The sequence below is a fragment of the Diadema antillarum genome, unplaced genomic scaffold (genome assembly GCF_040938485.1).
Source record: "Diadema antillarum isolate AM-2024a unplaced genomic scaffold, OU_Dant_1.0 seq00001569_RagTag, whole genome shotgun sequence".
In the NCBI taxonomy this organism is placed as follows: Eukaryota; Metazoa; Echinodermata; class Echinoidea; order Diadematoida; family Diadematidae; genus Diadema; species Diadema antillarum.
In genome coordinates, this window is record NW_027272290.1 from 167,369 (window position 1) to 193,833 (window position 26,465).

The window sequence follows — 26,465 nt, forward strand, 5'->3', positions numbered from 1 at the left end:
CGGTCCTTGTCGATGGTTTAAACCATGGACAAAGATTGTACCACCTTCGTGAAAATTAATTCGGGCCTTTAAGTCTTCCTCGTCGAGTTCGATTTTACGAGCAGATCGTTTGCCTTTAATGTACATCTATACTTTCAATACAAGTTCATGACAGGCTAACATTATGCAAAAATTCTATTCTACCGATATTTCACTGGGCGTATTCTATGACATCTTGTGGCATTCGTAAAACCCCCTGTGGTTTGGAGCACCACGAAAATGATACTATCCGTCTGTGCAGACGACATTTGTTCAGCTTGCTTGATCTGTACACCACTCTATAATGAAATCATCCACCTGTAGCCAATGATAGCAACGATGACGGACTCTTTAAACGTGCAATTTCGCAGCAGAAAAAAAAAAAAAATAGCATCAATTCCACATCCCAGAATGTATTCAGGAATATCGTATATCCAGCAGTCAACAATATACAGATGCTTTAAATTTAGCGGATGAACAGGTGCGTGAAAGGTTACTGTACTGTGTAATCCGCACGGTGGTTGTCTGCGGCATATGATTAACAATGAACTCCTGAACGCCACTGGACAGGTGTGGTTGATGGGGTTTTGAACTGCTTATCAGGGAATCGAATTCTGACAAGGGCATAAGTCCTTAGAAAGTAATAAGACAAACAAGAAAAAGATCTAGTCCTTCATGGCATAGGTGAATGCATAGACATTTTCTATGATGGGTTACTACACAAAAGCAAAACAAGAGGGTATCAATGAAGCAAAATACATAAATTAGCTACCCGCGACAAAGCGAACGTTTTTATCATGATTATCAATATCAAAATCAGTTTTGTTACTATCGTCGATATCATCATCGTCATCGTCGTTGTCATCGTCGTCATCATCGTCATCATCATCGCCATCATCATCGTCGTCGTCATAATAACATCTAAATAAGGTTGCTTGTGGAACTTGTATGCGGTTGAGAGGCACACTAGAACAGTATTGTGATAAACTGGTGCATGGAAAACTAATTTGTGGAATATCTTAGCGAAAACCATCGCTCTGCAAATGCGAAATGTTCAAGCAGAACATATCAAACTGTATATATACGTCCATGAATCCTTCGGCTAAGCCATCGAACGGTTCTTTCGTGCAATATACGACGAAGAACGATCACGACTCTGAGAGGATGTCGTTATCAACGACGCCAAATATGCAAACTGCACGTTTTTGTCAACTGAGCAGTTGTTAAGAGCTCTCCGGATGAAAGCCCATTGATATCTTCATGGTTGATGCATTTTGTCTTCAATTCCCCGTGTCTCGCATGAAGGAGTGTAGCTATTGAAGGGTAACGAAGATTAAGTAGTATACCCAGAATGCACCTTGAAGACTGTCCCATTTAGCTCGTCTGAAATGATCGTCAACGAGTTCAGTTCATGACTGTTCCCAAGGGCACTATCTCTTTTACATCCACGAGGTAATTTATCTTTTGATAACGGAAACTTCTTTTTGAGATGATTCAAGTTTAGAAGAGGAAAAAATGTAACTAAAAAGAATATTTTGTCGTTAATGCTCTCAGTAAGGTTTATTAGAATACTCAGAATGTTTGAAAATAATATAAAGTGGGTTTTATATCTAAGTTTGTATTTAAGAAGTAAAGAACTTTTTAAGGATGACATCCTTTCTTTTTGCCGATCAGCTGGAAACAGACATTAAAAGAAATACCTACCGCTATTGACACCGAATTATCTACTAATTTTAAACAACCGAACTATCTTTTCAGAAATTTGATTTGTAATAAAAGAGAAGTATCTGAACGATGTGTGAAGCGACCATGATGAGCTGTCTTACGAGGCGTCCCGTGCTGGTAAACGATGCATTTTCCCATCAACACAGTCTTGTAGCTAGACTAAGCATTCGTCATTGCCTCTTTGGTAGAGTTGGCGACCCGGAATTCGTAAAGAACGTAAGCTCCCATCGTCCAATTACGCATGTAGTTATGAAAAGCACGTCCACTTGAGTAATCTCTGTGATACATTAATGGCTGCCCCGCGATTAAACCATTCGGTTTAATAATGTATGAATTTCCCTGGTTTTAAGATCTGACATGACGACAGATTTGGGAGTTTATGACAAATAGTAACGGCTTAGATTAATCTCAAAATAAGGAGAAAAATCTGGTGTCATCAATCAGCTGATCGTACTCTTTTTTGTGTGTGTGATGACATGTTGAGGACCTGGGGGATAATCATGAAAGTGCATCTGAATGCTTAAAGCAGAGTTTGATGGCAAACGTTCTGTGGATGTGTCATAGAAATGTAGACGCAGATGCTATGCACCGAGTACGGCAAAACTAGTTCGAAGGGTTCCACAATCTGCGCTGTACAACTATACTGTGATTAGCGCCCAGTACTAAGACAGCGGCGACTTGAAATGTCTTTGGAGGCCCCTCCTCATTTTTCAATTTTGATTAACTTTTCTGGACTAGTAGTAATTTAAAGGTGGAATGATCAAAACGAGAATCCGGGAGATGAAGCTTGAAATAAACCGTCGCTGGAGAAGAGGAGCAATATTCCTTAGCATCAGAGCTTTCGACTCAAACAGGATTAAGACGAGTCGAGTGTTAATTGAGGCCCACTAGAAAGGAGGAACCACCGTCCTAATGCGCATGCGTAGGGAGAAAATATGATGGCGACGGCAACAGAAGATCAAGAATATAATTTGGAGGCCATCATCATATTTTCTTTTCGCCTAAAATGGTGGTTTCTGAAGGATTCTGAAAATATATAAGCATACAAGTGAATTCTAACATAATTATAACTGACTACAATCTCCTTGAACTAGTTTGTTTGTTTGTATGTTTGTTTGGTTATGTTTTGTCGTTGTTGCTTTGATTCTGTCATACACTCCGTAACAGGAAGAAAATGCAGGTTTGGGATGGGATGGTGTATTTGAATATTTTGGTTTATTTTTGAAAATATATATAACTGAGCTTACGGAAATCCGGAAAACCATCGTGTATCCGAAATCCCCTACATTTTGTAGATTTTCATCATCCCCAGACACAAAGCAAGACTCAAGTCTTCAAGATTCAAGATTCAAGTGACCCCGAAATTTAAAGGGATAGTACAGTTTTGGTTGAGATGAGAATTAGGCTTTTCAATTTTCACAAGATACCAAGAAAACACTTATGATATAGTACAGAGCCTGCCATTTTAAGAGGAATTCAAAGTTTATTTGATGAAAATCGGGTTTGGAATAACTGAAACATCCAAAAACAAAGTAAAACAAAGCGATTATTACAAAGTGTGGGTCCCACACTTTACTAGAATCATTCTTTTTTTGGATATCTCAGCCATTTCAAAACCAATTTTTATCAAATAAACGTTGAATTCCTCATAAAATTGCATGCTCTTTCATATTTCATATTAGATTTCTCTCTATCTCACCTAAAAATGTTAGAAACCGGAAATTAGGTCTCAGCCACAACTGTACGATCCCTTTAAACCATCGAAACGAAACCGCTGTACAGCTAGGAACACAAACTGCAATCCAATTTGCGTTTAATACTAACGAGGTCCCTGGAATGTTCAGATATTCTTCACTGACACGTAAAGAAAACACTCAGATGCTGTCCATGATATCGTTCATTACAACTCCGTGTCTTATGTTGTTGTTGTTTTCTCAGTTGACCTTTATACCTACTCATGCGCAGAATGTAACTTTGAACTTGATTATTGGCGCAAACAAGTGTGTTATTTGCCATAAAAATTTTAGACAGGGAACTTTGGGTGAAATGATTACAGATTTTTTTTTTCACTGTCTTCAATATTGAGTTCTATGCGTATATTCGCATTCGAATTCTAGTATTCAAGAGAATACATTCAAATCAACAGAAGATGTGATTTTTAGGGGATGTCCCCTTCTTCCACCAGAACAAGCCGTGCCTGTAAACACTGAATAAATTATCAACTGTTGAGCGCCTGTGCATGTGGGTGTACCCTCTTTATACAGCCGACCCATCGCGAGAGTCAATCAAATGCGCCAATTGATGTATTCGAATTAATCGCGTTTCCTCGATTTGGTTACTGGCGCATAATTGGGATTGATTTTTCGAATTACTTGGGTATTACCCTCGCCATAGTTGGTCGCTCGCGCTCTTGGCAGAACGCTAGAAAAAAATTTAACCCTGTGTTGTGCTCCTACATGCATGGCCGAAATGTTAAAAGACGGGTGACCTGTTTTAGTTGAGTGACCACAATTTTTGACCGATTTTATCCAAATTCTATTCACTCATATCTCACAGATCATGAGATTAAGCGCATGTTTTCATATTTATTTTGCTATAGTTAAATAATTCCACTCAATAAAATAACTACAATCGGGAGTAGCGATAAACCTCCTCGTCCCAGGAATTTTCGTGACATTGAACAAATTAGTGCCGCAGAGCTAAATAGTTCTCATACATTTCATGGATCAGGCATACATTTTGAAGTATATACTGGCTCGCTTCGTATTATGAATTTTTGTCGTCTGCTTAATAAAACAAAAACAAGAACAAGAACAAAAACAAAAACAAAAACACATTTTATATGGTTAAATTATATCTTTCCGATTCTACCGTGTGTGCATCATTAATCAAAAACCGGCCGCAACTTAATTTGTCATTTCCTGCTGTTATATCATCTCAGTGTCAGCGAGGGTGACAGGACAGATACCTGTTCTCCCGCTAGAACCTCATGTAAATTAAGTTCCAGTGTATTATGTGTTTTTGCCATAATCAATGTTCATATTTGTGAAAATTCACGCAATGCAATGATGTGAGTCTTCCGCAACAGCTCTTTGAGAAATGAAATGAGTCTAAAACTTCACGTTCATTTCATGGTAATCTATTACCTTATAATTATATAATAAATACATACATACATTCATACATAGTACCTTCATATCCATAGTATTATATAGAGTACATTAAGTAGAGGAGCTGTTTCACAGCCGAAAAGGAAAACTGTAATCTGTAGGTTAAATAATTATGTCTTTGGTATACACATATTTGAGATTATATTCCACATACTAAGAATCTTGCTATAGGATTGGTCAAGAGCTGATCACGTGATAAAGCGTAGTTTTGCCCATCACATCACCTGAGAAGAAACGTTCGTTACACTCTATGATGATAATCATTTTGTTTCGCTGATCTCTTATTCCACACAGTCCTAACACGTGATATAACTTACAATTTTGAGTATACGCGCGAAATAAAAGTGCGTTGCACTGTGGTCTATCATTTGACCTGGGACAAGTGATAGACCAAACGCGGGAAATAAAAGTGCGTTGCACTGTAGTCTATCATTTGACCTGGGTCAAGTAATAGACCACAGTGCAACGCACTTTTATTTCGGTGCCACGCGGGGGGGGGGGGGGGGGGGGGGGGGGGCGCGGAGCAAATTCGTTGTTTTGTCATCTACGCGCATACGTCTAAAGTAAACAACGTAGCCTAAGCCCTAAGGATACCTAAAGACAGCTAAAACGGTTTCAGATGTGGAATAAAATGGGAATATTTAGGACCCTAGATGTGGAATATAAAGCAAATAATCAACTTTCGGTTTCAGGCAGTGAGACAAACTATCACTTCCTCGGCGATCTGTACGGTGTACGCTATCTTTCCTCAGCTGCGCTTCGGAAAGATAGCTACATCCAGATCGCCTCGGAAGTAATAGTTTGTCCCATCACCTTCACCAACGTGCATTATGTTTTGCTTAATATTGTCCGTCGGCTTCTAATAAAACACCAAATCTTTCCGAAGCCATACATGTACCTTGTCATAATTATGTCTACCAGTCGTTCAAGGAGCTTTACTGCTCATTAACCCTGGCAGTACTATTGGCAATCTGCTCCAACACAATACATGGCCATATCAATACATTTTCGTCTTTATCGGTAACGAAAGAATTCCCTTCTTGGTACAGGCCCTAGCTGTTAGTTTAGCACTCTTGAGATTGGTGTACACAATGAGACGACCTCTGTATCAAATCACAACATCGTGCATGTAATGCCATACAGACACCTTACAGGTGCGTCAACAATTATACCAGACCTGGTGTCTTTGTTGTTAGCACAGGAGCGAGATACTGAGATGTATGAGCGACGAGACAGGAAAAAAAGAGAGAAATATACAGAGAACAGAAGAGATAAAGAGAGAATGATAGAAAACGAGAGAGAAGAAAGAAAGAAAGGGAGAGAGGGGGGGGGGGGGATGGACATCTTTGGTATGTGTTTTTGTTTCCGCAACAGTTTTCTCATTATTGGATACTTATAAAACTCTGAAAAAAAACAACAACATAGAAATCAATGGATTAAATGCATGGGTGAATTTGTGGACACTACGGAGTGCCCTAGATGTTTTGTTTATCCTAATTTCACTGGCAAAACCTGCTTTGGGTTTTATTCTCACACCATTCTGTTCCTCTTTGCCTACAACTGAGAACACTGAGCTGAAATCCACAGAGGCGAACGATTCTCTGATCCCTCTAAACTTAAATCGTAACTTGCTGCTTCCAAAATATTTTGTAATGCCCCACAGGAAGCATTCCCGCTTCCCGAAGGCAGTGGGTTAAGCTTCAGCTGATATCTACTAGTCGGTCACCCGTTCCCTGCATTCACCTACCTTTGTTCCCTGCACTCACCTATATACTTTTTGTATCTTAAATTCCCGTTTAAACCTGTCATCAAACTTTAGCTTGCCAGGTACATGTTCAGTAGAAGTGGTTGAGGTAAAGTGTTTATAGTCTTTGTCAAACTTTACTTTCGATGGAGTATAGACAATGATTGAAAGGCATAGTGCAAAAAATTTCATTAAAATGTTCAAACGCAAAAGTCTGAAAATCATTTAGAGTAATGTTTCTCGTTTAAGTATGCGTTCGTCGTTGACACATTCTCTTTGCTTTATTCTTATACTTCACAAGTGTCAATTCTATGCATCACGAAGATTAGTGTAGTCTGTCTTACTGCAAGACATTGTTGACCACGCCCGAGTGGATACGAACAGGTTGTTGTCGTTGTTGGATGTTTTGCCAAGTTTGAAACCAAAGAGATCGATTGTAAAGGAAATTGTGCGCCCACTGCGTTACCCCCTGCGAGAGGCAATTGGATCCTAATACGAAAACAATTTGGAATCTCATTACACAAAAGAGTTTTAAAAAACAAGGCAGAGAAAAGCAATGCGGGTGTGCCCCATTAAGAAACCAATACCCAAACAACTCCAGCGCAACATTCCTCGATCTTCCTGGGGTATGCACGGGGTGTGAGTTTTGCCTTTTCAAAAGAAAAGGGGTTACAAAACTTGGTCATTTGTAGCGCCAAATTATGGTGAATGAGGTCATAAAGAAAGATGGCAACGCCCTAAATCAAGGTGATTTGGAATGACAACCTTCAACTTTAAACCATTTTTTTTCTCCCCTCGTTTCATTTTCTGTCACAATTAAAATGACGGTATTTGTATGAATCAAATCATACCCATCATCACAATGGTCTGAAATTCCTCGGAAGGTTACCATGAAGTCACGAACCAAAACTGTCGTCGAAAGTTTCGGCTCTCCGCCTTCGTAAACAGGCGATCGAGCTGAATGTCTACATTTCTATAGCCGCAGCGACCTTGTATATATTGGCCATACGAACTTGATAAATCTAGAAAGAGTATGTTTTCAGAGAATTTTCACAGAATTTGTATCGTTGTGAAATAATGGAAGTTAATTTTTGCACCTTCATTTCCTCTCCACTGTGCAATGACAGTTGACCACGATCGAGGATCCTCTGGTTGGTTCCATGACATTCGCTTTTGCGACAATTGCTCTCATGAAATATCTGCACGCCAATCCAACATAATCTTTACCCACAAACATAACCCATACTCCTAATCCAGATCCTAATTCCTAATCCTCATATCAAACTAAATCTAAAACTCTTTCACAACCCCAACCCTAGAACTTAAAGTATTGTCACCGCACTGACCATTGTGGCATGAGGGATATCCATTATGACTAAGCAATACATGTGTTTTCATGGGTTGCGTTAACTGTATTAACGACGAACATATTTACATAATACAGTTACATAATATAGGCTACAATAGTCATATTCTATGTGAGCATGAAAGTATGACATGAATATACAATACACAGATTTACAGATGTGGATACATGCATGCTTAATTATGATACATAAACGTACACATTATCTACCTTGATCATTTTTGTCAATCTTCATTTTAACAAGATGAAAATCACATCGAGTTAATTAACATATGCGTGTTACTAATTTTGATTTTAAAAATAGAAATGTTGTAAAAGAGAGAATCGAAAGTTCGGCACATGTGCTAGTCTAGAATGGTTTCTACTGATTTAAAAAAAAAATAGTTTTCCAACAATAACTTCTTCCCTTTTACAGTCTTTATTGCCAAATTCTAATTCCTGAGCAATTTGATGCAAATCATTTCTTCTTGAATCCAAGAAGAGGAAGTTAATAGTTTACCTAAAGTCTGGGAGTGTTACCGCGGTGACCACGTGGAGAAAACTTGGGAAACTTGTGTAAATTCAGTTGTGTAAATTATCAACTTTCACTGCAACTTTCACGAGCGCGATAATCTCGGAAGCTCTCTTTTCATCAAATTCAAACTGATTACGGAGTGCTATTAAAATGTCGACATCCTCAAAGTGTGCACGCTTTCTTCAGATTAACAACACATTCGTGCGACAACAGCTGCCTGCAGGAGTCTTTACAGGGCCCTCAAACTCCGGAATCTATCAACGCTTCTCGAATTTAACGACATAATGGCCATAACAACTTAAAGAAAACTGCAGCCCCGTAACCATGGCAATGGATGTCCTATCACGCCCAAGTTTAATTTGCCGAGGGATTTATGGGCTCGTTCGTTACCCCGCACGCCAACCTGCAGTTAACCTGAACTCCCTGGAATCAGTACATGCTCTGATTAACGTCAGCATTTCGCCCATCGAGAAAAAAAACCACAAAAAACCCCAGAAGATAAAGGGTGTAGATGTTAACAGAAGTCCTAAGCAAGCATGATATGAAATAGGTTACAATAGATGAAATTTGGTTTCTTTACAAAGCGTATGTTTACCGCCGAATTCCACCGAAATTCCAAAAGAAATGCTCAGCAAACGCCGTCGCGAATGTTGGAACTCGTATTCAGAGCCAAATATCGGGACAGAATGAGCTTTGTCATCGAGAACAAGATGTCTCTTTTCATTCAATGGTCGATGAATGGGGCTGAGATAGCATCGAAATTTAGGGCGTTTTAAAGGTAGGCCCCCTGTTGTTTACCATTTGGAGCAGTGATGTAAAGAATGTTCGAGTTAGCACATTTCTTGCTTATGTGTAGTCCATTGTATCATAAAACATCCTACCATTTAAAAATATCGCAATAAAGCCTAAAGTATAAGGATTAACTATTCACATTTTGTATAATTAACAATAGTTAGCGTCGATTATACTGATCAACACTAGAACTATTCTGAAGCGCTAAAGCTGGGTTTTTGTTCCATTTGCAAATGGTAAACAATGCCCTGTCACCAGGAGATAGATTTTTCATTCTATTCAATGGTCTATGAAATTAGCCGGAATCAGTCCTCGAATTCTAGGGCGCTTTAAAACCCTGTTGTAGTTTTGTATTTCGTGATAACTTTTGTATGTATGTGTGTGGGTTCGGGGTGGGACTTGAATGTGCTTCAGGAGTTGTGTAATGATGCAACTAAACGTGTAAACAAACTACGCAAACATGACAACAAGCAAAATCATAATGCATGCACTAGATACAAAAATGAGTGCACGCACTTCGGTACAGCGACCGCATGAGAGAAAATGAGAACTGGGTGTATATAGGATGGCCGCCGGGGATGGCCATTTTTGGTCTTTCTTAAAAGAGAAAAAAAAAAACTCAGAAAACCACAAACACACATACAAAATAAAAACCAGGATGACCATGGACAATCCAATCCAAAGGAGACCGTTGACAAATAGCAGCACTTTTCCTTTTATTTCCACGTTTCTCGTCAAGGTATATGGGGCCTACACGTATATGTTTTGGCGTCTCGCTCCTGTACTTTACATCATTAAGTTACGAAATTGATTTACTAAGTAAATTAAGTATTCTCATATTGTAGACGCTTTGTATTTGGCATTTGTCTATCACAAGAGCAAACTTTAATTGATATTATTTTTTTTTATCAATCATATTTTAGTGTGGCTATGCCCCCCCCCCCCCTTTGAAGTAACTTTTGCTAAAACCTTAATGATAACAACAATAAAAAGAGAATAGTAAAGTATTGAATGTCCGTAGAGGTGGACACATTGTTGCTGTTTCATGGCCAACATCTTGTGCCACTCGGAGAAACTGAAAAGAAGGCCGTGAAATTCTACCGCCAAAGTTTTGCACGTAGTATGCGAATGGACTGAGCACAGACAGGCAGCAAAATAAACGTCTGGGCTATGCTTGCGTGAGAACAATGATCATTAGTTACGGTCCACCGACATGGTTTGAGTGCAATCTCATGCAATGCATTGCTTGCAAAGCGTTACACTATAAATATAGTTAGTTTCATTCAGGTCAATTCTGCGTGACTCGAAGCGTCCCGTATAATCAAAACCTTCCAGGAGTCTCTTGTCTTCCCTTGTCAACAACGGCCAGACACTTCCTCCGCGAATCAATAAGTCACTGTCAAAAGACATGCTGGCCAAAGTCCATCTGCTTTCACACCTGGGAAGTCGATGAACTTCACAGGCTTTGTAAATGGCAGTTCCTCTTTTCCCCTCCTCCTCCTCCGACCCCCTCCTCCTCCTTCTGTCCAGAAGGTGGGGTGATGAGAAAATTGGGGCAAAGCGCATAAGCGACTGGTAAACGTCATAATTCAAATGAAAAATCTGTATGAAACCAAACTAACACACGAATGTTCATCACCGAATAATTTGGTTTGTCGTCCGATTTCAAAGGGCAAAAGCCTGATGAAGACAATTTTGTTAACGAACCATTTTTGATCCGAAGTATGTGGAAAAAATAATGGGGTACCCTTTGCACCCCTTTTTGTAAATGATGTGAGTTTCCCCCTTAATGACGGTTAACCTCTATCCTTATAACTGAATGCGTCTTTGTGATCGACGTTTTTGCTCTTCGGTCTGAACGGAAACAGCTGGAACTAGGGGCCAAATCTCTCACCTTCTCGCCTCATCGGTGCGATGTGATTGAACTGCCCCCCCCCCCCCCACCTTTCCCGGTTCATGTGTTCAAAAAAAAAAGTGAAGAAAAAGAAGAAGAAAAGAGAAGGAAATAAAAGGGCTGTGCAGAAACCTCGGGCCTCACGTTCGACATCTGTCGCAAGCGGAAGTCATTTTGCCCTGATGCTGATTCTAATGAATTTACGCCGGTGTGGGGTAGTTCTTTGTTAGTTGTACTTTGTGCGAGAGTGCGAGATTTCGTGATGTAAATAGATTTCAGTGTCATTAAGCACTTCATCGCAGTGTTAAAAAGCCTCTGCCCATACAAAAGACAAGCTGACAAGCATTGCATACCTGGTTGACCTGTGATTAACTCCTTACTATATTTTATAGCGCACTCTTAATGTTAATAAATGGAGTGAAATTTTCATCATAGTTGGACGTACAATAGTGAAATTATTTAAAAGTCCCAAATATAATAGCTCATAATAGTATGTAATCGTTAAATTCCCGTAATATTCCTATTTTACGTGTAATTTTCCATGAAACGTCTTTCATTCTATTTGTTTGATTTTATTATGTTTATCAAAGTTATATTCGACATGGAGTAACACAGTCATGCGCTTCAAAGTCTTCATTTTTACTTATTCTGTATTGCCTTGATAAGCCATAGACAATGATAGATACTATAGGGCCTATGTAGGCCTCCTGCTTTGACCTGATTAAAGTACGATCGATAAAAATTTTAAGATTAGAAATGAAAGATGCTCCATTCATTTATTAGTCAACGATTTTTTTCTTAGTGATAATAGCTTTTGTTGCCACAGAGGATCCTCCTACGCTGTAAATACCAGCAATCATGAATTGAGTTTTCGCTGAATTATAATTCTTCTCTTTTCAGTTCATCTTTCGTTGCACTGAAGCAATAGCTCTGAATTCTGAAAATGCGTCGGCAAATCTCATTGCCCCATATTAATCGGCGATGAAAAAAAGAAAGAAAAAGAGAGCAAGATTAATGACGATAGTGAGATCGGCAGTCGTGCCATACGCTTCGACGATGGCATGAAGTTGGTGTGTGTGTGTGTGTGTGTGTGTGTGTGTATGTGTGCGTGTGCATATACGCGTGCTAAATCGTCTGCTGGAAGCTATAGTAAGGATGAATGTCAAAGTATAATATCGTCTGTTAGACGTGATTCACCTCATTCAATCTTTAACGACCCATCACTAGAGACATCAAGACATGCTATTCATGAGCTGAGTTTCGTATTGCATTTTTTTCTTCTTCTCTTCATCCTCCTCCTTTTTATTCTTCATCATCGTCTTCTTTTCCTTCTGATCATCCTTCCCCTCTCTTTCTCTCCTAAGAGTACTGCCAGTTGAACCTGAACCATTTCCTCTTACAATTTTTGTTGTTGTGTGCTCGCTAACACCTCTGTTCATATTTATGGGCCTACACGCCTTAAACATGTTAAAGCGGGACGCAAGACCCTTATAGGATATTGGAGTGTCTAATCATTCTGAACCGCACCACGCGGTGTGGCCAAAGGAATTTCAGATTTCAGGCGGCCCCAGCGTTTCCGTTGTTCAAAGCAACTGTCAAGTCGACTCTAAAAATTGGATAGAGGGAACTCATATAAACAGATCGCATAAAGGTTTCATAAAATCGGACATAAAAGTTAAGAAAAATAATGGAATATTGCATCTGTTGGTATTCTCACAAATCAATGGTATTGGTCATGATTGCTTGTGGAAATTGCTATCTTCATTTTACAACTGCCCCGTTGATCTGAACACAATACTCACCAAATTACCTTCGTAAAGTGAAATGAAAATGAACAGATTCTTTCTATCGTATCAAATGACTTAGCAATACAATGCCTTCTAAGAGAGAGGCAGTATATGCTGACTTGTCTCCCAATAACGTGACTTAATTTACAACACTTACTGAGCACGAATCAATAAGGGAAAACTTGTAAGCCTTTGACTTTATCACCCCACGTAATTTGCTTCTGTGGTTCCAATAAAGCGAATCAATACAAATGGCAACCGAGTAAATGCCCAAATGACGAATGATATACATGTAGTAATTTTCGTCGTATATGACTTGTCTTCCCTGGCTCAACCACTAGTTGCTCTTCCGTGTATGAAGCACACACATAGACAGGAACGCACACACGCACACTCACACTTTTTTGTTTTATAATATTCTTTATTTGAGTTTCATTCAATATCAAATCCATATTAACAATAAAATTAATATTACCACCAACAACAAAAAAAGCAGCTGTATTCTTCTTTCTTGTGCTGCTAAATCATTTTTCAAGCATACAGTACAATATATTTGGGTCTTTTTACCAAATCATACCCTGTTTTATAAGAAAAATGACACGAAATTCTGCATAATTCTCAGAAAAAGCTATTTTGATCAGCCTAATCAAGCCAATCCGAATGTGCCTTATCACTCACACACACACACACACACACACACACACACACACACACGCGCACACACACACACACGCACATACACACACACACACAAACACGCACACCCCCCACACGCACACACACACACACACACACACACACACACACAAATGAACCCCCAAGTGAAAACCAAATAACTGAAGAGAAAAGAGGAGAAAAAGCGCAGAGCAGACTCCTTTAAAGCCAAATTTCTGCATCAGAATGGGAACAGAGAATAATCATCACAACGCTTCGGGATGAGCTCAATCAGAAGAACAATATCAAATATCCTAGCGAAGTATGAATACTGCACACTCCATCTCAAGGTACAGCTAGTCACATGGTCTTAATATTGCCCACATAATCAGTGGCACGCACTGCGAGTAAAAATCAGATATACTGCGCGGAAGAAGTACCCGAATGTTTCATTCCCTGGGATTGAAATGTTGGAACGAGGACATTTTATATCAGTCAGGAGACGGTAAAAATATTGATAGGGTTCAACAAACAACGCACACATACGATTTAACTAGTAACTGAGTAAGTTGCATGAAAATCAAGAGTCGACGTGCACTTTTTTTTTCTGGTTATCAATTTCTCATTACATCAGCTAATAATTTCTCCAAGAAAGATTTTCATTCCATTCAAAACCCACCATAATTTCAAGCCTGAATGATGCTTATGTCCACTTCATCTGCTTAAGTATGTTGCTCTTAATGTTGATGCTTAAAACTATGGAATCTTGTCTCTATATCGAAATCTATTCATCATATGATGTCTGCGTACGAGTTGCAATCAGTAAAAGCGCCAAAAGGTTTCTCTTCAGGTTCTCGTCGAATATGATGGAGGAAGCTCGCTCACCCACCCCCCCCCCCATGTTCCACGCAATACTATAAAAGCTAAAAACAAAATCAATCTGAAACACCCTATATAATGTGTGTTTTTTTAGTGTTCTTTTAGTACGGTGGGTTCATCGCTATCTACGGACGATCGCTCGATTGGTGTCGTGTACAAGTGTAAAGTTGCCATGCAGAGATGGGGGGGGGGGACAAGAATACAATCTGATAATGTTCTAAAGAATTTCTTGGAAGTTCTCACCATCAACCCCACCCCTCCCTTCGGGACTTGATGGGTTTGGGCATCGGCGCCTATCCCCCCAACACCACTCCGAATCTCTTGTGGACAGTACCGATGTCCTGTACGCTGGTGTCCCCATCATTGCCAATGGAGAGTGTATAATGCGTTATCGCGAATCTGATTTCCCGTTAGCTCCTCTGTCAAGCTACAAGATAGATGATTCTCCTGTTTAACCACCCGTCCCGCCCACTTACAGAACCCAGCTGCGCTGTACTCGTGGAGCAAATTGCACCCTGGTGAATCGTGCAGCACCACGCAGGTTGAATAAACGTTGAATAAACGTTGGAAGATTGGAACATGGGGATAAGGCGATTGCTCGACGTCAGCATATGGCGTTTAGAAATTCGACTTAAACAACGCTAAATTATCTACAAGACAAACAGCATAGCGAAAGGGGTCGATGTATCAAAGATGTATCAACAATGATGGGATCTGTGGGATGTACGCCACAGAGCATCACTAGAAGCCCATTAAGATGTTGGAAACATCCGCCACCCCCGTGAGAAAATTGTTGTGCATAATAACATCGATTTTCAAGCGGCAGATCAGTGAATATGTGACATAAACGTCGGATACAAGATGATTTTATCGTTTCCGATCTCGCGTAATAATCGTGTGACGATCTTAAGTTATTCATTTCTCTTAGCATTTTTTCTACATTTTTTTCTATGTACTAATTTCTACATATTTTGAAAACAAAAAGAAACAAACAAAAAACCATGGCGTGTCTTTTGGTGGTGTTTGAGTGGTGGGCTTTTTGAAAACAGGACATAGAAACATCGTCTTTATTTCATTTACTTCTTTATTCACTTCCCACTGTTTGCTTGCCTTGAGACTGGGGGAGAAGATGACCTTGTTTGTTAGGAGTATGTCACGATTTCCTCACCACACACCACCGTTTATTCATTTCCATTCTTCACGTGTAACACTGAATTACTCAGATAATCAGTACGCAGATGCTCTATTTGAGGCAGTTGGTAAACACAGAATAATAAGTGTCATGAGAGCACAGAATTGATTCAATTGTGTGTGTGTGTGTGTGTGTGTGTGTGTGTGTGTGTGTGTGTGTGTGTGTGTTTTGTTTCATCATGTTCGCCTACGTTGCCACGTTCACAAGGCTGTTTTTGTTTATCAACCATTTAGCATGCACGTTTACACTCCTGTAGTTATGCTTAGCATTTACGTTCACACTCCTGCAGTTACGTTCACACTCATGTAGTTATCGTTCACACTCAGGTAATTATGCTAGCATTCTCAGCGTTACTCAGCGTTGCATGCAAATAGTCCTCGATTTTTAGGAATAATTTTCCTCATAAACCCGTGTCATATGCTTTTTCCCCCCTGGAGGATGGGGGATTCAACACTGTAATACATACTGACTAAATCAAATAAAACCATAACTCTCAATCATGTAATAGTTGCCATAGCCACACCCAACCGTGTATTAACAAACACAGTTATTCACTTATTCATTTGTTTTAATCAGATCAAAGATATGAGGTTTCGTTGACGAATTCCTGAAAACGATTCTTCAAGTACAAGTGCCTTGGAACGAATTTTATAACCTTTCCCTAACGAATTTGCAAGATATGTACACGGAGAATGTCTATTGCGTAATAATTGAATGTTGTGAATAAACTGCATACAAAAGAAGAATATTTGCTCTCTTCAATTAGCCTTCGCGTTTGATAAACTTATACAAGAACTATAGTCCTCAATTTCATCGTCTGTTTGGGCTGGATTTTGGTCCCATCCTATAGTACATTATTAGCTTGGAAAAGACTATACATGTAAGAATGACCTCTCAATTCGGTTAGTTTGAAAGTTATGCTCCCATGGCGGTTAACAATAGTGTTTTCACTGCTTGGAACATCACAACACACTGTCGAGTTCAGTCACATTCCACACTATTCTCTCTATGACGTAATGCCCACCTCGATACAAGTGAATAGAGTTATGTAACTTCTCCACACTGTGTTGAAAATGTGGACATTCTGTTACCACGCCTTCGCATTACATTGTTTCTAATCAGGTCTTAAATCACTTTGGCTTTAGACCTGTCAGCTTTGTTTCCCGTTTTTACCTTAAAGTCTATTTCAACCATAAAGGGGGGGGGGGGGCATTCGAGTGTGCTTAACAATTGATTTTCGCACTGACGTAGCAATGCACCTGACTCATTGCATAAGCCAATAAATCATCATTTCAGATGTGAGTTTCTTCAATTTGTCTCCCTCTACAGATTAAATTGGTTAAGATTGCAACTGCTGATCTGTCAACAAACATGTCGTCATCATCAGTAGATGACAGGTTCGAGTCCCGCTGGTTCCTTTTTTTTCCCCGACATGTTTGTTAATTTACAGATCATCAGTTGCGATCTTTACAAATTTAATTTGTAGAGGGAGACAAATTGAAGAAACTCACACGTACCTGAACCTTCCCCCCTCTGAATAATATTATGTTTCTTGCAAATTATCACTTCTTCGTATTTTAGAGGTCATGGGATGAATAAGTTAAAGTGCTTTAAAACTAAATAGGTAATTCTTGTACAGATATGTTATTATCAGCATTATCATTATTATTGTTATTATTATTATTATTATTAGTAGTAGTAGTAGTAGTAGTAGTAGTAGTAGTAGTAGTATAGTAGTAGTATCTGTTTGTTATTTGCAATTTCATATTGTTGCACTGTGAAAACACAAAGACACACTATTGCCACAACAAATATCACAATGTACACTGCAGTCTGTGGATTACATACATTATGACATCTGGGTCTGTGAAATATAAGCGAATGATCGCATGGCGTCACAGTGTGAACACACACTATAGTAGTGGTGGTAGTGGTGATGGAGGAATCGTTTTGTTTGCTTGGACCAATCCGTTTGTGCAGGGATCAGACCGAAGAACAGGTGGGATTCGCAGACCAGAAAATTCACCAAGAGACTGCATGAAATCAGGAAATACTAAAGGAGAAAAAACAAATCTGGTCCCGACAATTCAAACAGACGATTGTGGGTCTTTTCACGCACGTAGCATACTGGAATGCGGAAATCCACCTATTGTCGCCAATGAAGTGACGTTAATTTCTCTACTGTCGTGCAGATAATGAAGGGACTTGGAGTCCGAAAAGGGTGACGACGAATCGGCTGGACATTCAACATCTTTGACCAGTGTGACTGACTGCTGGAAAAAGCTCGAGACATCGAATAACAAGAAAACAAGTCGAAAACATTACTGTTTGTATAAGACTTACATGATGGAATCCTCTAACGTTGTCTACATCAATTTAGCTACATGAAATTATCATTTATTGAGGAGAACCTCGAATCAAGAACAAAAAGTCCCCCAAACCACATTATTTTCTGCAACCTGTTTCGTGCGGTGTATCTTAATTGAATTTTGACTATCAATTGCTGATGTTTCATAATTATGGAAGAGTGAAAATCCCTTGCTCTCATTTTGTGCTCTCTTTTGTTCATATACAATCGTTTGCTTCAGTTGCAAAATTTTAATCACTAAATTCGTTACTCCTCAGAAATATTCAAATTGGCAATATTTGTCAAAAACGTTTGTTAAAATTGGTGCTTGAATCTAACCATTATCATCTAATGTTTCTTGTTTTTCGATAGGATAATTCAAAGCAGGGAGGTGTCTCTTCCCAACTCCCTGTTCAAAGTTACCAATTTAATGAACAGGAGTTGATAAAATCTGCAGCGAAATTCCCTCAGGAAAGGATGGGTATGGGGAAATAGAATTTCACTGTAGATAGATAGCATGCCGCGGTAAGATAACAGTGAAGTCAATATTTTCATTATAATCGCTCAGCTTCGTGAAAATGTCATCAACTGCTGCTGCGGACTTGTAACTTGTCTCTAAAATCATTATGTGACCAGGAGACGTGAGCCAAATGTAAACCCATCAAATATATTTCCACAAATACCATTTGACACATTGCGCGATGTCTTCAAGTAAAATGAGGGCGATCCCCCTCTCTTGCTCATACAAGGAGAAAATCGGATTAAGTGGTAAACCCCCCGGGGCAGCTCGAAGAGGAATTAAGGCAAGATCTTCAGACATTTCGCCGAACGTTCTCTTTGTGTGCCACGGCGCCGCGAAAGAGATATTTTCTATGTTCTATGCTGTAGTGGGGCATAAGAAACGCAGGAATGGTCACCGGTGCATGCATGTATAGAATGCGGCATCGCATTGCAGCTTTTATTGAGAAAGCGGTTAAGACACAGAGTCGCATTTCTTCCCCTATCTTTGCGTTAAGGATATTATATATGAAATTGACATTGCTTGCGTAGTGTACATAGATAGATAGATACATACATACATACATACATACATACATACATACATACATGTAGATAGATGTTAACTGTGTCCGAAACCGTGATGAAGACGTGTGATACGTCGAAAATTCAGTACGATTATAAGTTGTTAAACGGTATATGGTTTACTCTCTCCTTTTCATCTTTTGTTAATACTGGAACCAACATCACACACGTGGACTGAAATTTTTATCATATGTAATATTGAACTCATGCTTTATTTCTGTGTATGTATCACTGGAAAAGTGATGGCGATTATGATCTTGTTAGTCTTAGTTTGATGACGAATTGTGATAAGGAATGGCGTGGAGGTATTGTTTTGTTTTGTTTTGGTTTGTTTTTTTTTGTCCTGCTGTATGTCAAATTCAATGCCGTTCACTTACTTTATCCTCTAACATGACAACCCTCGATCTCTCGGCATATCAATCTTAATGGGAGAACAAACACCAATCCTATGAAGAAAACTTGGCGAGACATGAGAGAATGTGCAACATACTAGTTTGTGCTTGGGATTGCCAGAGCGCCACCGCAGGCGACTTGGCGTGGAATGCTCATTGGAGTGCTCATTGCACATCTTTAGAAGCGAAGAGGGGGTCTTGGATCCACGGGTTCACGGAAGTGATATTTCAAATACTTTATATGCATTGTGTTGAATGCTATACAAAAAATCATGTCTTATTTGACAGGAACCTATGAACTTATTCTCATGTTAACTCTTTCGCCCGGATTACCATAACCAGTTGAAATGAATTCCATCGGTTGAAATTTAGTCCATTGACCTTTAAACAGGCGTTTTAAGCATTATGAATCTTGATGCACGTGACTGTTGGTTCACGTAGATTACTCTGCTTTATCAACTTATTACGCCCACTCTAAGTATGATTGATTTTTTTTTTTCATTTTATCCCCTAAAAGGTTTAATGCTGGTGGCACTCGTGTCTGCATCGGAACATGTCGCCACGTTTAGCATCAAGGGGGTCAGCGGAACCGTGTCTTTCAACGAGGTGGCGAATTCCATGGACGTCCGGATCAGCGTCGGACGGTTGATTGGTCTGGTTGACGGCCAGGAATATGAGTGGAGTATCCGAGTTCTTCCAATGCTGTACGATCGCGTCGACCCGTGCGCAGACGAGTACGTCGGCGATGTGTTCAGGAACCTTTCGATGTCCGTCGGTCTCCTTTCCAACTTCAGTGGTGCCGAGTTCACCACCGACACGCTGAGCTTAGCGGGAGGTGAGAGCATTAGCGGACGTGCTCTGGTCATCGAAACTATGGACCTCACAACGAGATATTGTGCCTCCATCTTACCTGTTGATGAGGTCACTACGGCCGTAGCGCAATTTGGAACGCCTTTCGGGGGAACGGTTACGTTTCGACAGCGCACGAACGCTCCTGAAGCGGGGACCTCCATCTACGTAGACCTCTTCGACGTGACGGAACCGATCGCCGCAGAGGAGTTCGGCTGGCATCTGAGTGACAACACTGGTATCGACGGGGATATGACTGTTGAGGAATGGTGCAATGCCACTGTGGACGCACCTTACGCCAACATAGGAGACCTCACTCCGAAATTTGGCAACGTCAACGTGAGAACGGTGGGCACGCGCCAGAGGTACTTCTTCGTAGACACCAACATCACCTTGACTGGGGGTGCGTCCATCCTAGATAAGTCTCTGGTGTTCACCGTGTCGACGACAGCTCTGAGCGGAGCGGGCTCCAAAGCGGCGTGCTCTCCCGTCAGAATTCTTAGGGCCAAATCGGTTCGTGCCGACTTCAACAATAACAACGTAACGGGAAGCGTGACGTTTGACCAAACTTCACTGTGGGAACCAACGCGAATCGTTGTGGAGTTGTTCAATCTCCGTGGATTGGCTGGAGGTTACCACGTCCACAAATTTCCAGTTCCGCAAAAGATTCTAATTTCCGACTTTCCCGGGGGTAAGTGGCCAGTTGATTTTTCCTCTTCCCATTTCTTAGAATGCCGCGATTGGTAATATCCCGTTAAAAAAAAACATTCTGCAGTCCCAGGATAATAATAATGTACACATCCTGTCATTTGTGAAGTTAAGAATGATTAAAAAGGGGCTGCTCTTGCAATTTTTTGTCTTTCCCAAAAGTTAAGAAAGGGATTCCTTATTTACTCGTATTGGGATGCTTAGCCATCTCTGGTTAAAGCAAATTTTTTTCTTTTTAACTACCACAAATATCTATCTGTGAAATAGGAAAGCATGCGTCCAAAAGAAACGCAACGTTTCTTCAATTCATGTACCTCCATTCATGTACCTCCATTCATGCACCATTCGTCAATCTTCGAATGTGAACAGAACAACCTCTCATATCGCCGAAAAAAAAAATTGAAATCGCATCTTTCACATTTCAACTGGCTGGTCTCTGTGCTCAATTGTCAACTTACGTGTTCTTTCGTTATTACCAGTATACAGCTACTGGCCTTCTCAAGGTTCGGATGGTCAGTATCATGAAACAAAGTTTTGTTTGCACCTGTGGTGGGAAGCACTCAAAACGTCTCACTAGTCACAAACAGCCCTCTTATGCCGTTATAACCTGATTTTGTTATCATAACGTGAACACCACGTGTAAGATTATGTACCACAGGAGTGGATTTTAATGTCTAGAAATCAGTGGTGCTCTCGGTCAAATTACGTACTTTAATCGTGACCACCTGAAATGATAAACTTGGATTCTTCAACGTAATTTCACGAAACACATCGAAGGTGTATAAACATGTAAACACTTTCGCTTGTACTAATCTTGCAGGCAACCCCACGACCATTAGTAGGTTGACGATGATATTGTGCATGCTATACAGGACCTTACGCAGGTGTACATGTAGTTTGCACTGTCGGTAGCATGATATAATTGGAATATTCCAATTTCATTCAAAATTTGTCGATTCGCTTCCTTTCTCCTGCTCTCTTTTTTAGTGTGGTAAAGTTAGTTTTCTATTTCTCTTCGGCTGTTACTCACTATATCACACTCTTTGTAATAAACTCGAATTTACTAGCTGGGCTGAGGAATACCTCGGCCTGCACACAGCAACAGTAGTTTCTTGTAACGTAGTGACACCTCACTAAAAAAATAGGGCTTTCTTATTGCGTATAGGGTAGACGTGAGAGAAAGTTTCTTAGATTATAGATTAATACTGTCCTGTAGAACTCTCCTGTATAGATATCTTCTCTTTAATGTTTTTTTTTTTTCACAGTGCTTTGCGTCTTGTAACAGAAAGACGATTCATTATATTATATATAATTTGGCTTTCCGATGTATCACATCTGCTTACGGGTATGTTGGCAACTGCGAATTCCTGTAGATAGGGGCCGTCTTACATAATTACATTACAACTGGCAAATGCATACGATTGACTGACGACTGACTTGTAAAACACATAGCTACGCTAGCCCTCGGTGTGTAGCTTAAGATGACCACATAAAATCTCAGTTCAAATACTAATACGAATTTGCAATTTTTCATCCATATTAGGGGCGTTGTAGAATCTATTAGGTGTAAAGCTTGTTATCATTAATACAATTTCGTTCGATTCAATCCTTTCTTCCTTTTTTTTTTTTAGACGCTGGCTTCCGGGAAATTTACTAGCGATGCTCATGTTTATGTTTTGAGTGTACCAGCATTTTTTTTTTTTGCAAAACCAACTAAGATGAAGGGCTAGTACTTTTCTCCACAAATTGCATTGCAGCAACGAAATACCAAGAACTAGGGTATCTAAGTGCCGGCCTTTAGTATACTTACACTAACATCACTCTCTTGATATCCCATACAGCTGCTGATATGGTTTCTGGACACTTCAATCCGTACAACATCGATACCACCACCGATCCGGACTTTCCCAACGGGACCAACGATGAGTACGAAATCGGCGACATCAGTGGAAAGTTTGGTTCTCTCAGTGGCCTCAATGATTTCTACGCCAACCTGACCGACTGGAACATGCCTCTTTTTGGTGAGCATAGCATCGTGGGCAGGTCCGTCATTGTCCACCTGGCAAACGGCGCAAGATGGGTCTACGGCAGGATCGGATATCCGAGGTCTGTGAAGACGGTGACAGCCATCTTCACCTATCCACTCGTGGGGCAAATTACGTTCAGGCAGGATGCTGACGACCCGTTCTCGGACACGTCCGTCTTTCTTGATCTCGCCCACGCGGACGGATCCGATACGACGGTGGAGCACGACTGGCACATTCACATCGCCAAGATTGGCGACGACCACTTGGACCAGACTGGCCGCTGCTCCAGCACTCTGGGCCACTTCAACCCATTCGACGTGAAACTCACTGAGGAATATGCCACCGAATGCAGCACGGAAGTCACCAGGCGATGTGAGGTCGGGGACTTCTCCAAGAAATACGGTCGCATCATCGTTCCCGGCTCCGTCAGGACTCAAGTGGGTAAATACTTTTTCACAGACGTCCAGCTACCGCTGTCCGGTGTGTACTCGATCGATGACCGTTCCATAGTTGTCCACCGGAAGGACGGGCTTCCAGATAGACTTGCTTGCGGGGACACTCTGCAGGTCTTCCAAACCGAGGTCGTTGCTAACAGGTGGAACGAGACGCGCGTCTCGGGTACCATCACTCTCACGCAAAATGCGGAATTCGATACTGTCTACATTGATTCCATGCTCACAGGTCTTGGTGGACTAGTGGGCCCCTGGCATGTACATGTTCTTCCAGTGCCTTATGACGATGCCGATCCTTGCAGCGGAGCGAGTGTTCAGGGACACTACAATCCCTTCAATGTCATGGGCTCCCCTCCTGTGGGAACCCTGGACTACTACGAGTTAGGAGACTTCAGTGGTAAGTTCGATTACTGGACTGGTCTGCAGTCCGTAACTTCCTTCCACGCTGACGACAGCGCCACGCTGATTGGGCCCCGGAGCCTTACCGGGAGATCCATCGTCATCCACCTGTCAGCCAACAGCGAGAGGTACGTCTGCTCCACTCTGTACAACGTTCTTCACGAAGACGACTTCAGGATCGAGGCCCGTGTCGACATCGAGACAGACACTTTCTCAGGATACGTGCTTTTGGTAAAATCATGCTTCATCTCGCAAACGTTTGAAAAGAGTTAGCATAGGCACAACGTTCCTCAATACTGTCCTTTAAAATTTTGCTTGACAAAAATATATGATAAAGATGGCTTTAAAGTCATTGCAGCTGGTAGAAGACTTCTTTCTATTCTTTTTTTAAACATTTAACTATATTCAATGTTAATGGTATAAATATATTTTCTTGCACCAATGTTAGACGATTCCGGAGAAGGTCACGTTTCTTGTGGAGGAATTTCTCTGTGCCCTTCTCGTACTAAAATTATTACCGTTGCTGTTAATCGCATTATACGAATGAATTACAGCTCATAAAGGGTGCATACTGCTATGCACGAGCGCAATTTCGGCGGCACGTCAGCCGTAGTGAGATCCATGTAATTCACTGAGTTTTATTTACATAACACAATTTCATTGTTCAGCGATATGAGAAAATTCCCCTTCTAAATTTGATATCCATAGCAACCAGTAAGGACAAGGTCGTGGAAAGGATGGCGGGGGAAGGGGAAGAAAACTGGTAAATACGTTGACCTACCCTTGCAAGTGAACACCAACTCTATGTGCACTTTAGCAGGTTGATATTTTAAGCCATGAATTTTTATGACTATCACCGTATCTCGCCCGAGTCCTGCAGAGTGCAGTTTTGAAATGTCTGTTCTCCCTCTCTACACATTTCTTTCTTCTCTCTCGCAGTCTATTGCACGCGTAGGCAAACGATCGTATGCTTGCGTGTGTTTACTCGTGCGATAAAGCACTGCTCGAGGTGTGTATTCTATGGTACAATACTGCTGGAGAATTTAATGATTTATAATCTATATCTTCTTTTCTTGTTTTGACAGGGGCAAACCCATTTCAGAAATGGCCGAATGAGCGACACGACAATAGAAGCGTTCATTGCTACAGCTGACCCCAACGTGGTAAGTAGAATTCTCATGAAATAGATGATTCTTCCGAGAAAATGTTAAAACACAGTTACACTAAGAAGTACATGAAGACCTTTTTTAGTGACGTCACATTTACGCGAATCAGACGTAACGTAAGTTGCTCTGAAGGTGCCTACAGTATATCACGAAGCGATGATTTGTTCAAAGAGGCAACTTTTTTTTTTCTGCCATACATCACATCTCCGCCACCGCAGTCAATGACAATTTGTTTCTGACAATCATGTTTCTGCAAAGGTGTGACCATTTTTTTTTTTTTTTTGGTTCTCTTCTTAGGAGCTATGTTGCCATGACTAACCGATGAATCAACATGGATTAAAACTTTTTGACCTTTAATCGAAGGTCCCAAATTCAAATCCCGTCAAGTGCTTACGTCCTTGGACAAGATGCTTTCATCCCTACTGTGTCCCTCTGGGCCCAGGTGTATGAATGGGTACCTGGCAACGCTAGGGTAATAATGATGGCAATGCCCTCTCATAGAACAGTGCAAACACTGAAGAGGCTACCCTGGATGAAGAAGACCATGATAGGCCTACTCTGCCTCTTTAAACCAATAGACCTGGATTCATGTAAGGACCATACAATCAACAATGTGCATCTTGCAGGGAATTATTTTGTGTTCGGCTCGACGAAGGATATTTTCATTTGATCTAATGTGAATTCTCCTCTCTCTCGCTAAGCGAATTCCCCCTGCATTACTCTTCTCTTTCCATTGCCTGTGTCTCTCTCTCTGCAGCCCGACGTGTTTGACTGGACGGTTCGGGCAGGCGATCCATTGTTAGGGGCATGCGATGCCAATGACTTAATCTTCAATCCAAATACTGTCTCAACCGACGGGGTGAGTGATTTCATATTCCATTGGTGAAGCCATCCACTTCACCCCTTGCTCACCGTACTAACGCGACAAAGATTTTATTCATATTGGTGCATTTCGGAACTTTGAAGGATTCCTTTCAGCAATATTAAAGTCTTGCATCACATCTGTATGTATGTGTTTAAATAAACGATCTATAAAGCTGATAGCTTGAAGATATTCCTTACTCTATTTTCTTTAGAAAAAAACACGAGCATCGAATTAGTGTTTCCGACAAAATGTGTGAATATGCGTTGTTGGTACGCCTTCCAAGCGAGTGTCTACGCCCCTGTGCAAGAGAATGTGAACTTGTACTTTGCGTTTGCAACGATACAATCTTGACCGCACAAACTCCGTAAATCGGAAGGGTGACGCGAACCGTATTACTACCACCGCCACCGCCGCCACCACCACCACCACCACCAAAAAAAAA

The 26,465-nt window shown here is 40.7% G+C and overlaps 1 protein-coding gene across 1 annotated transcript in view; it reads left to right on the forward strand.

The window, feature by feature from the left end:
* Nucleotides 1-26,465, forward strand: part of LOC139710808 (uncharacterized) — a 61,225-nt gene that overhangs the window by 21,341 nt on the left and 13,419 nt on the right. Inside the window, exons 2-5 of the mRNA XM_071622716.1 lie at nucleotides 20,075-21,097; nucleotides 22,956-24,223; nucleotides 25,078-25,155; nucleotides 25,916-26,017. Coding sequence (XP_071478817.1) covers nucleotides 20,075-21,097; nucleotides 22,956-24,223; nucleotides 25,078-25,155; nucleotides 25,916-26,017 — 2,471 coding nt within the window. The remainder of the gene's footprint in view (nucleotides 1-20,074; nucleotides 21,098-22,955; nucleotides 24,224-25,077; nucleotides 25,156-25,915; nucleotides 26,018-26,465) is intronic.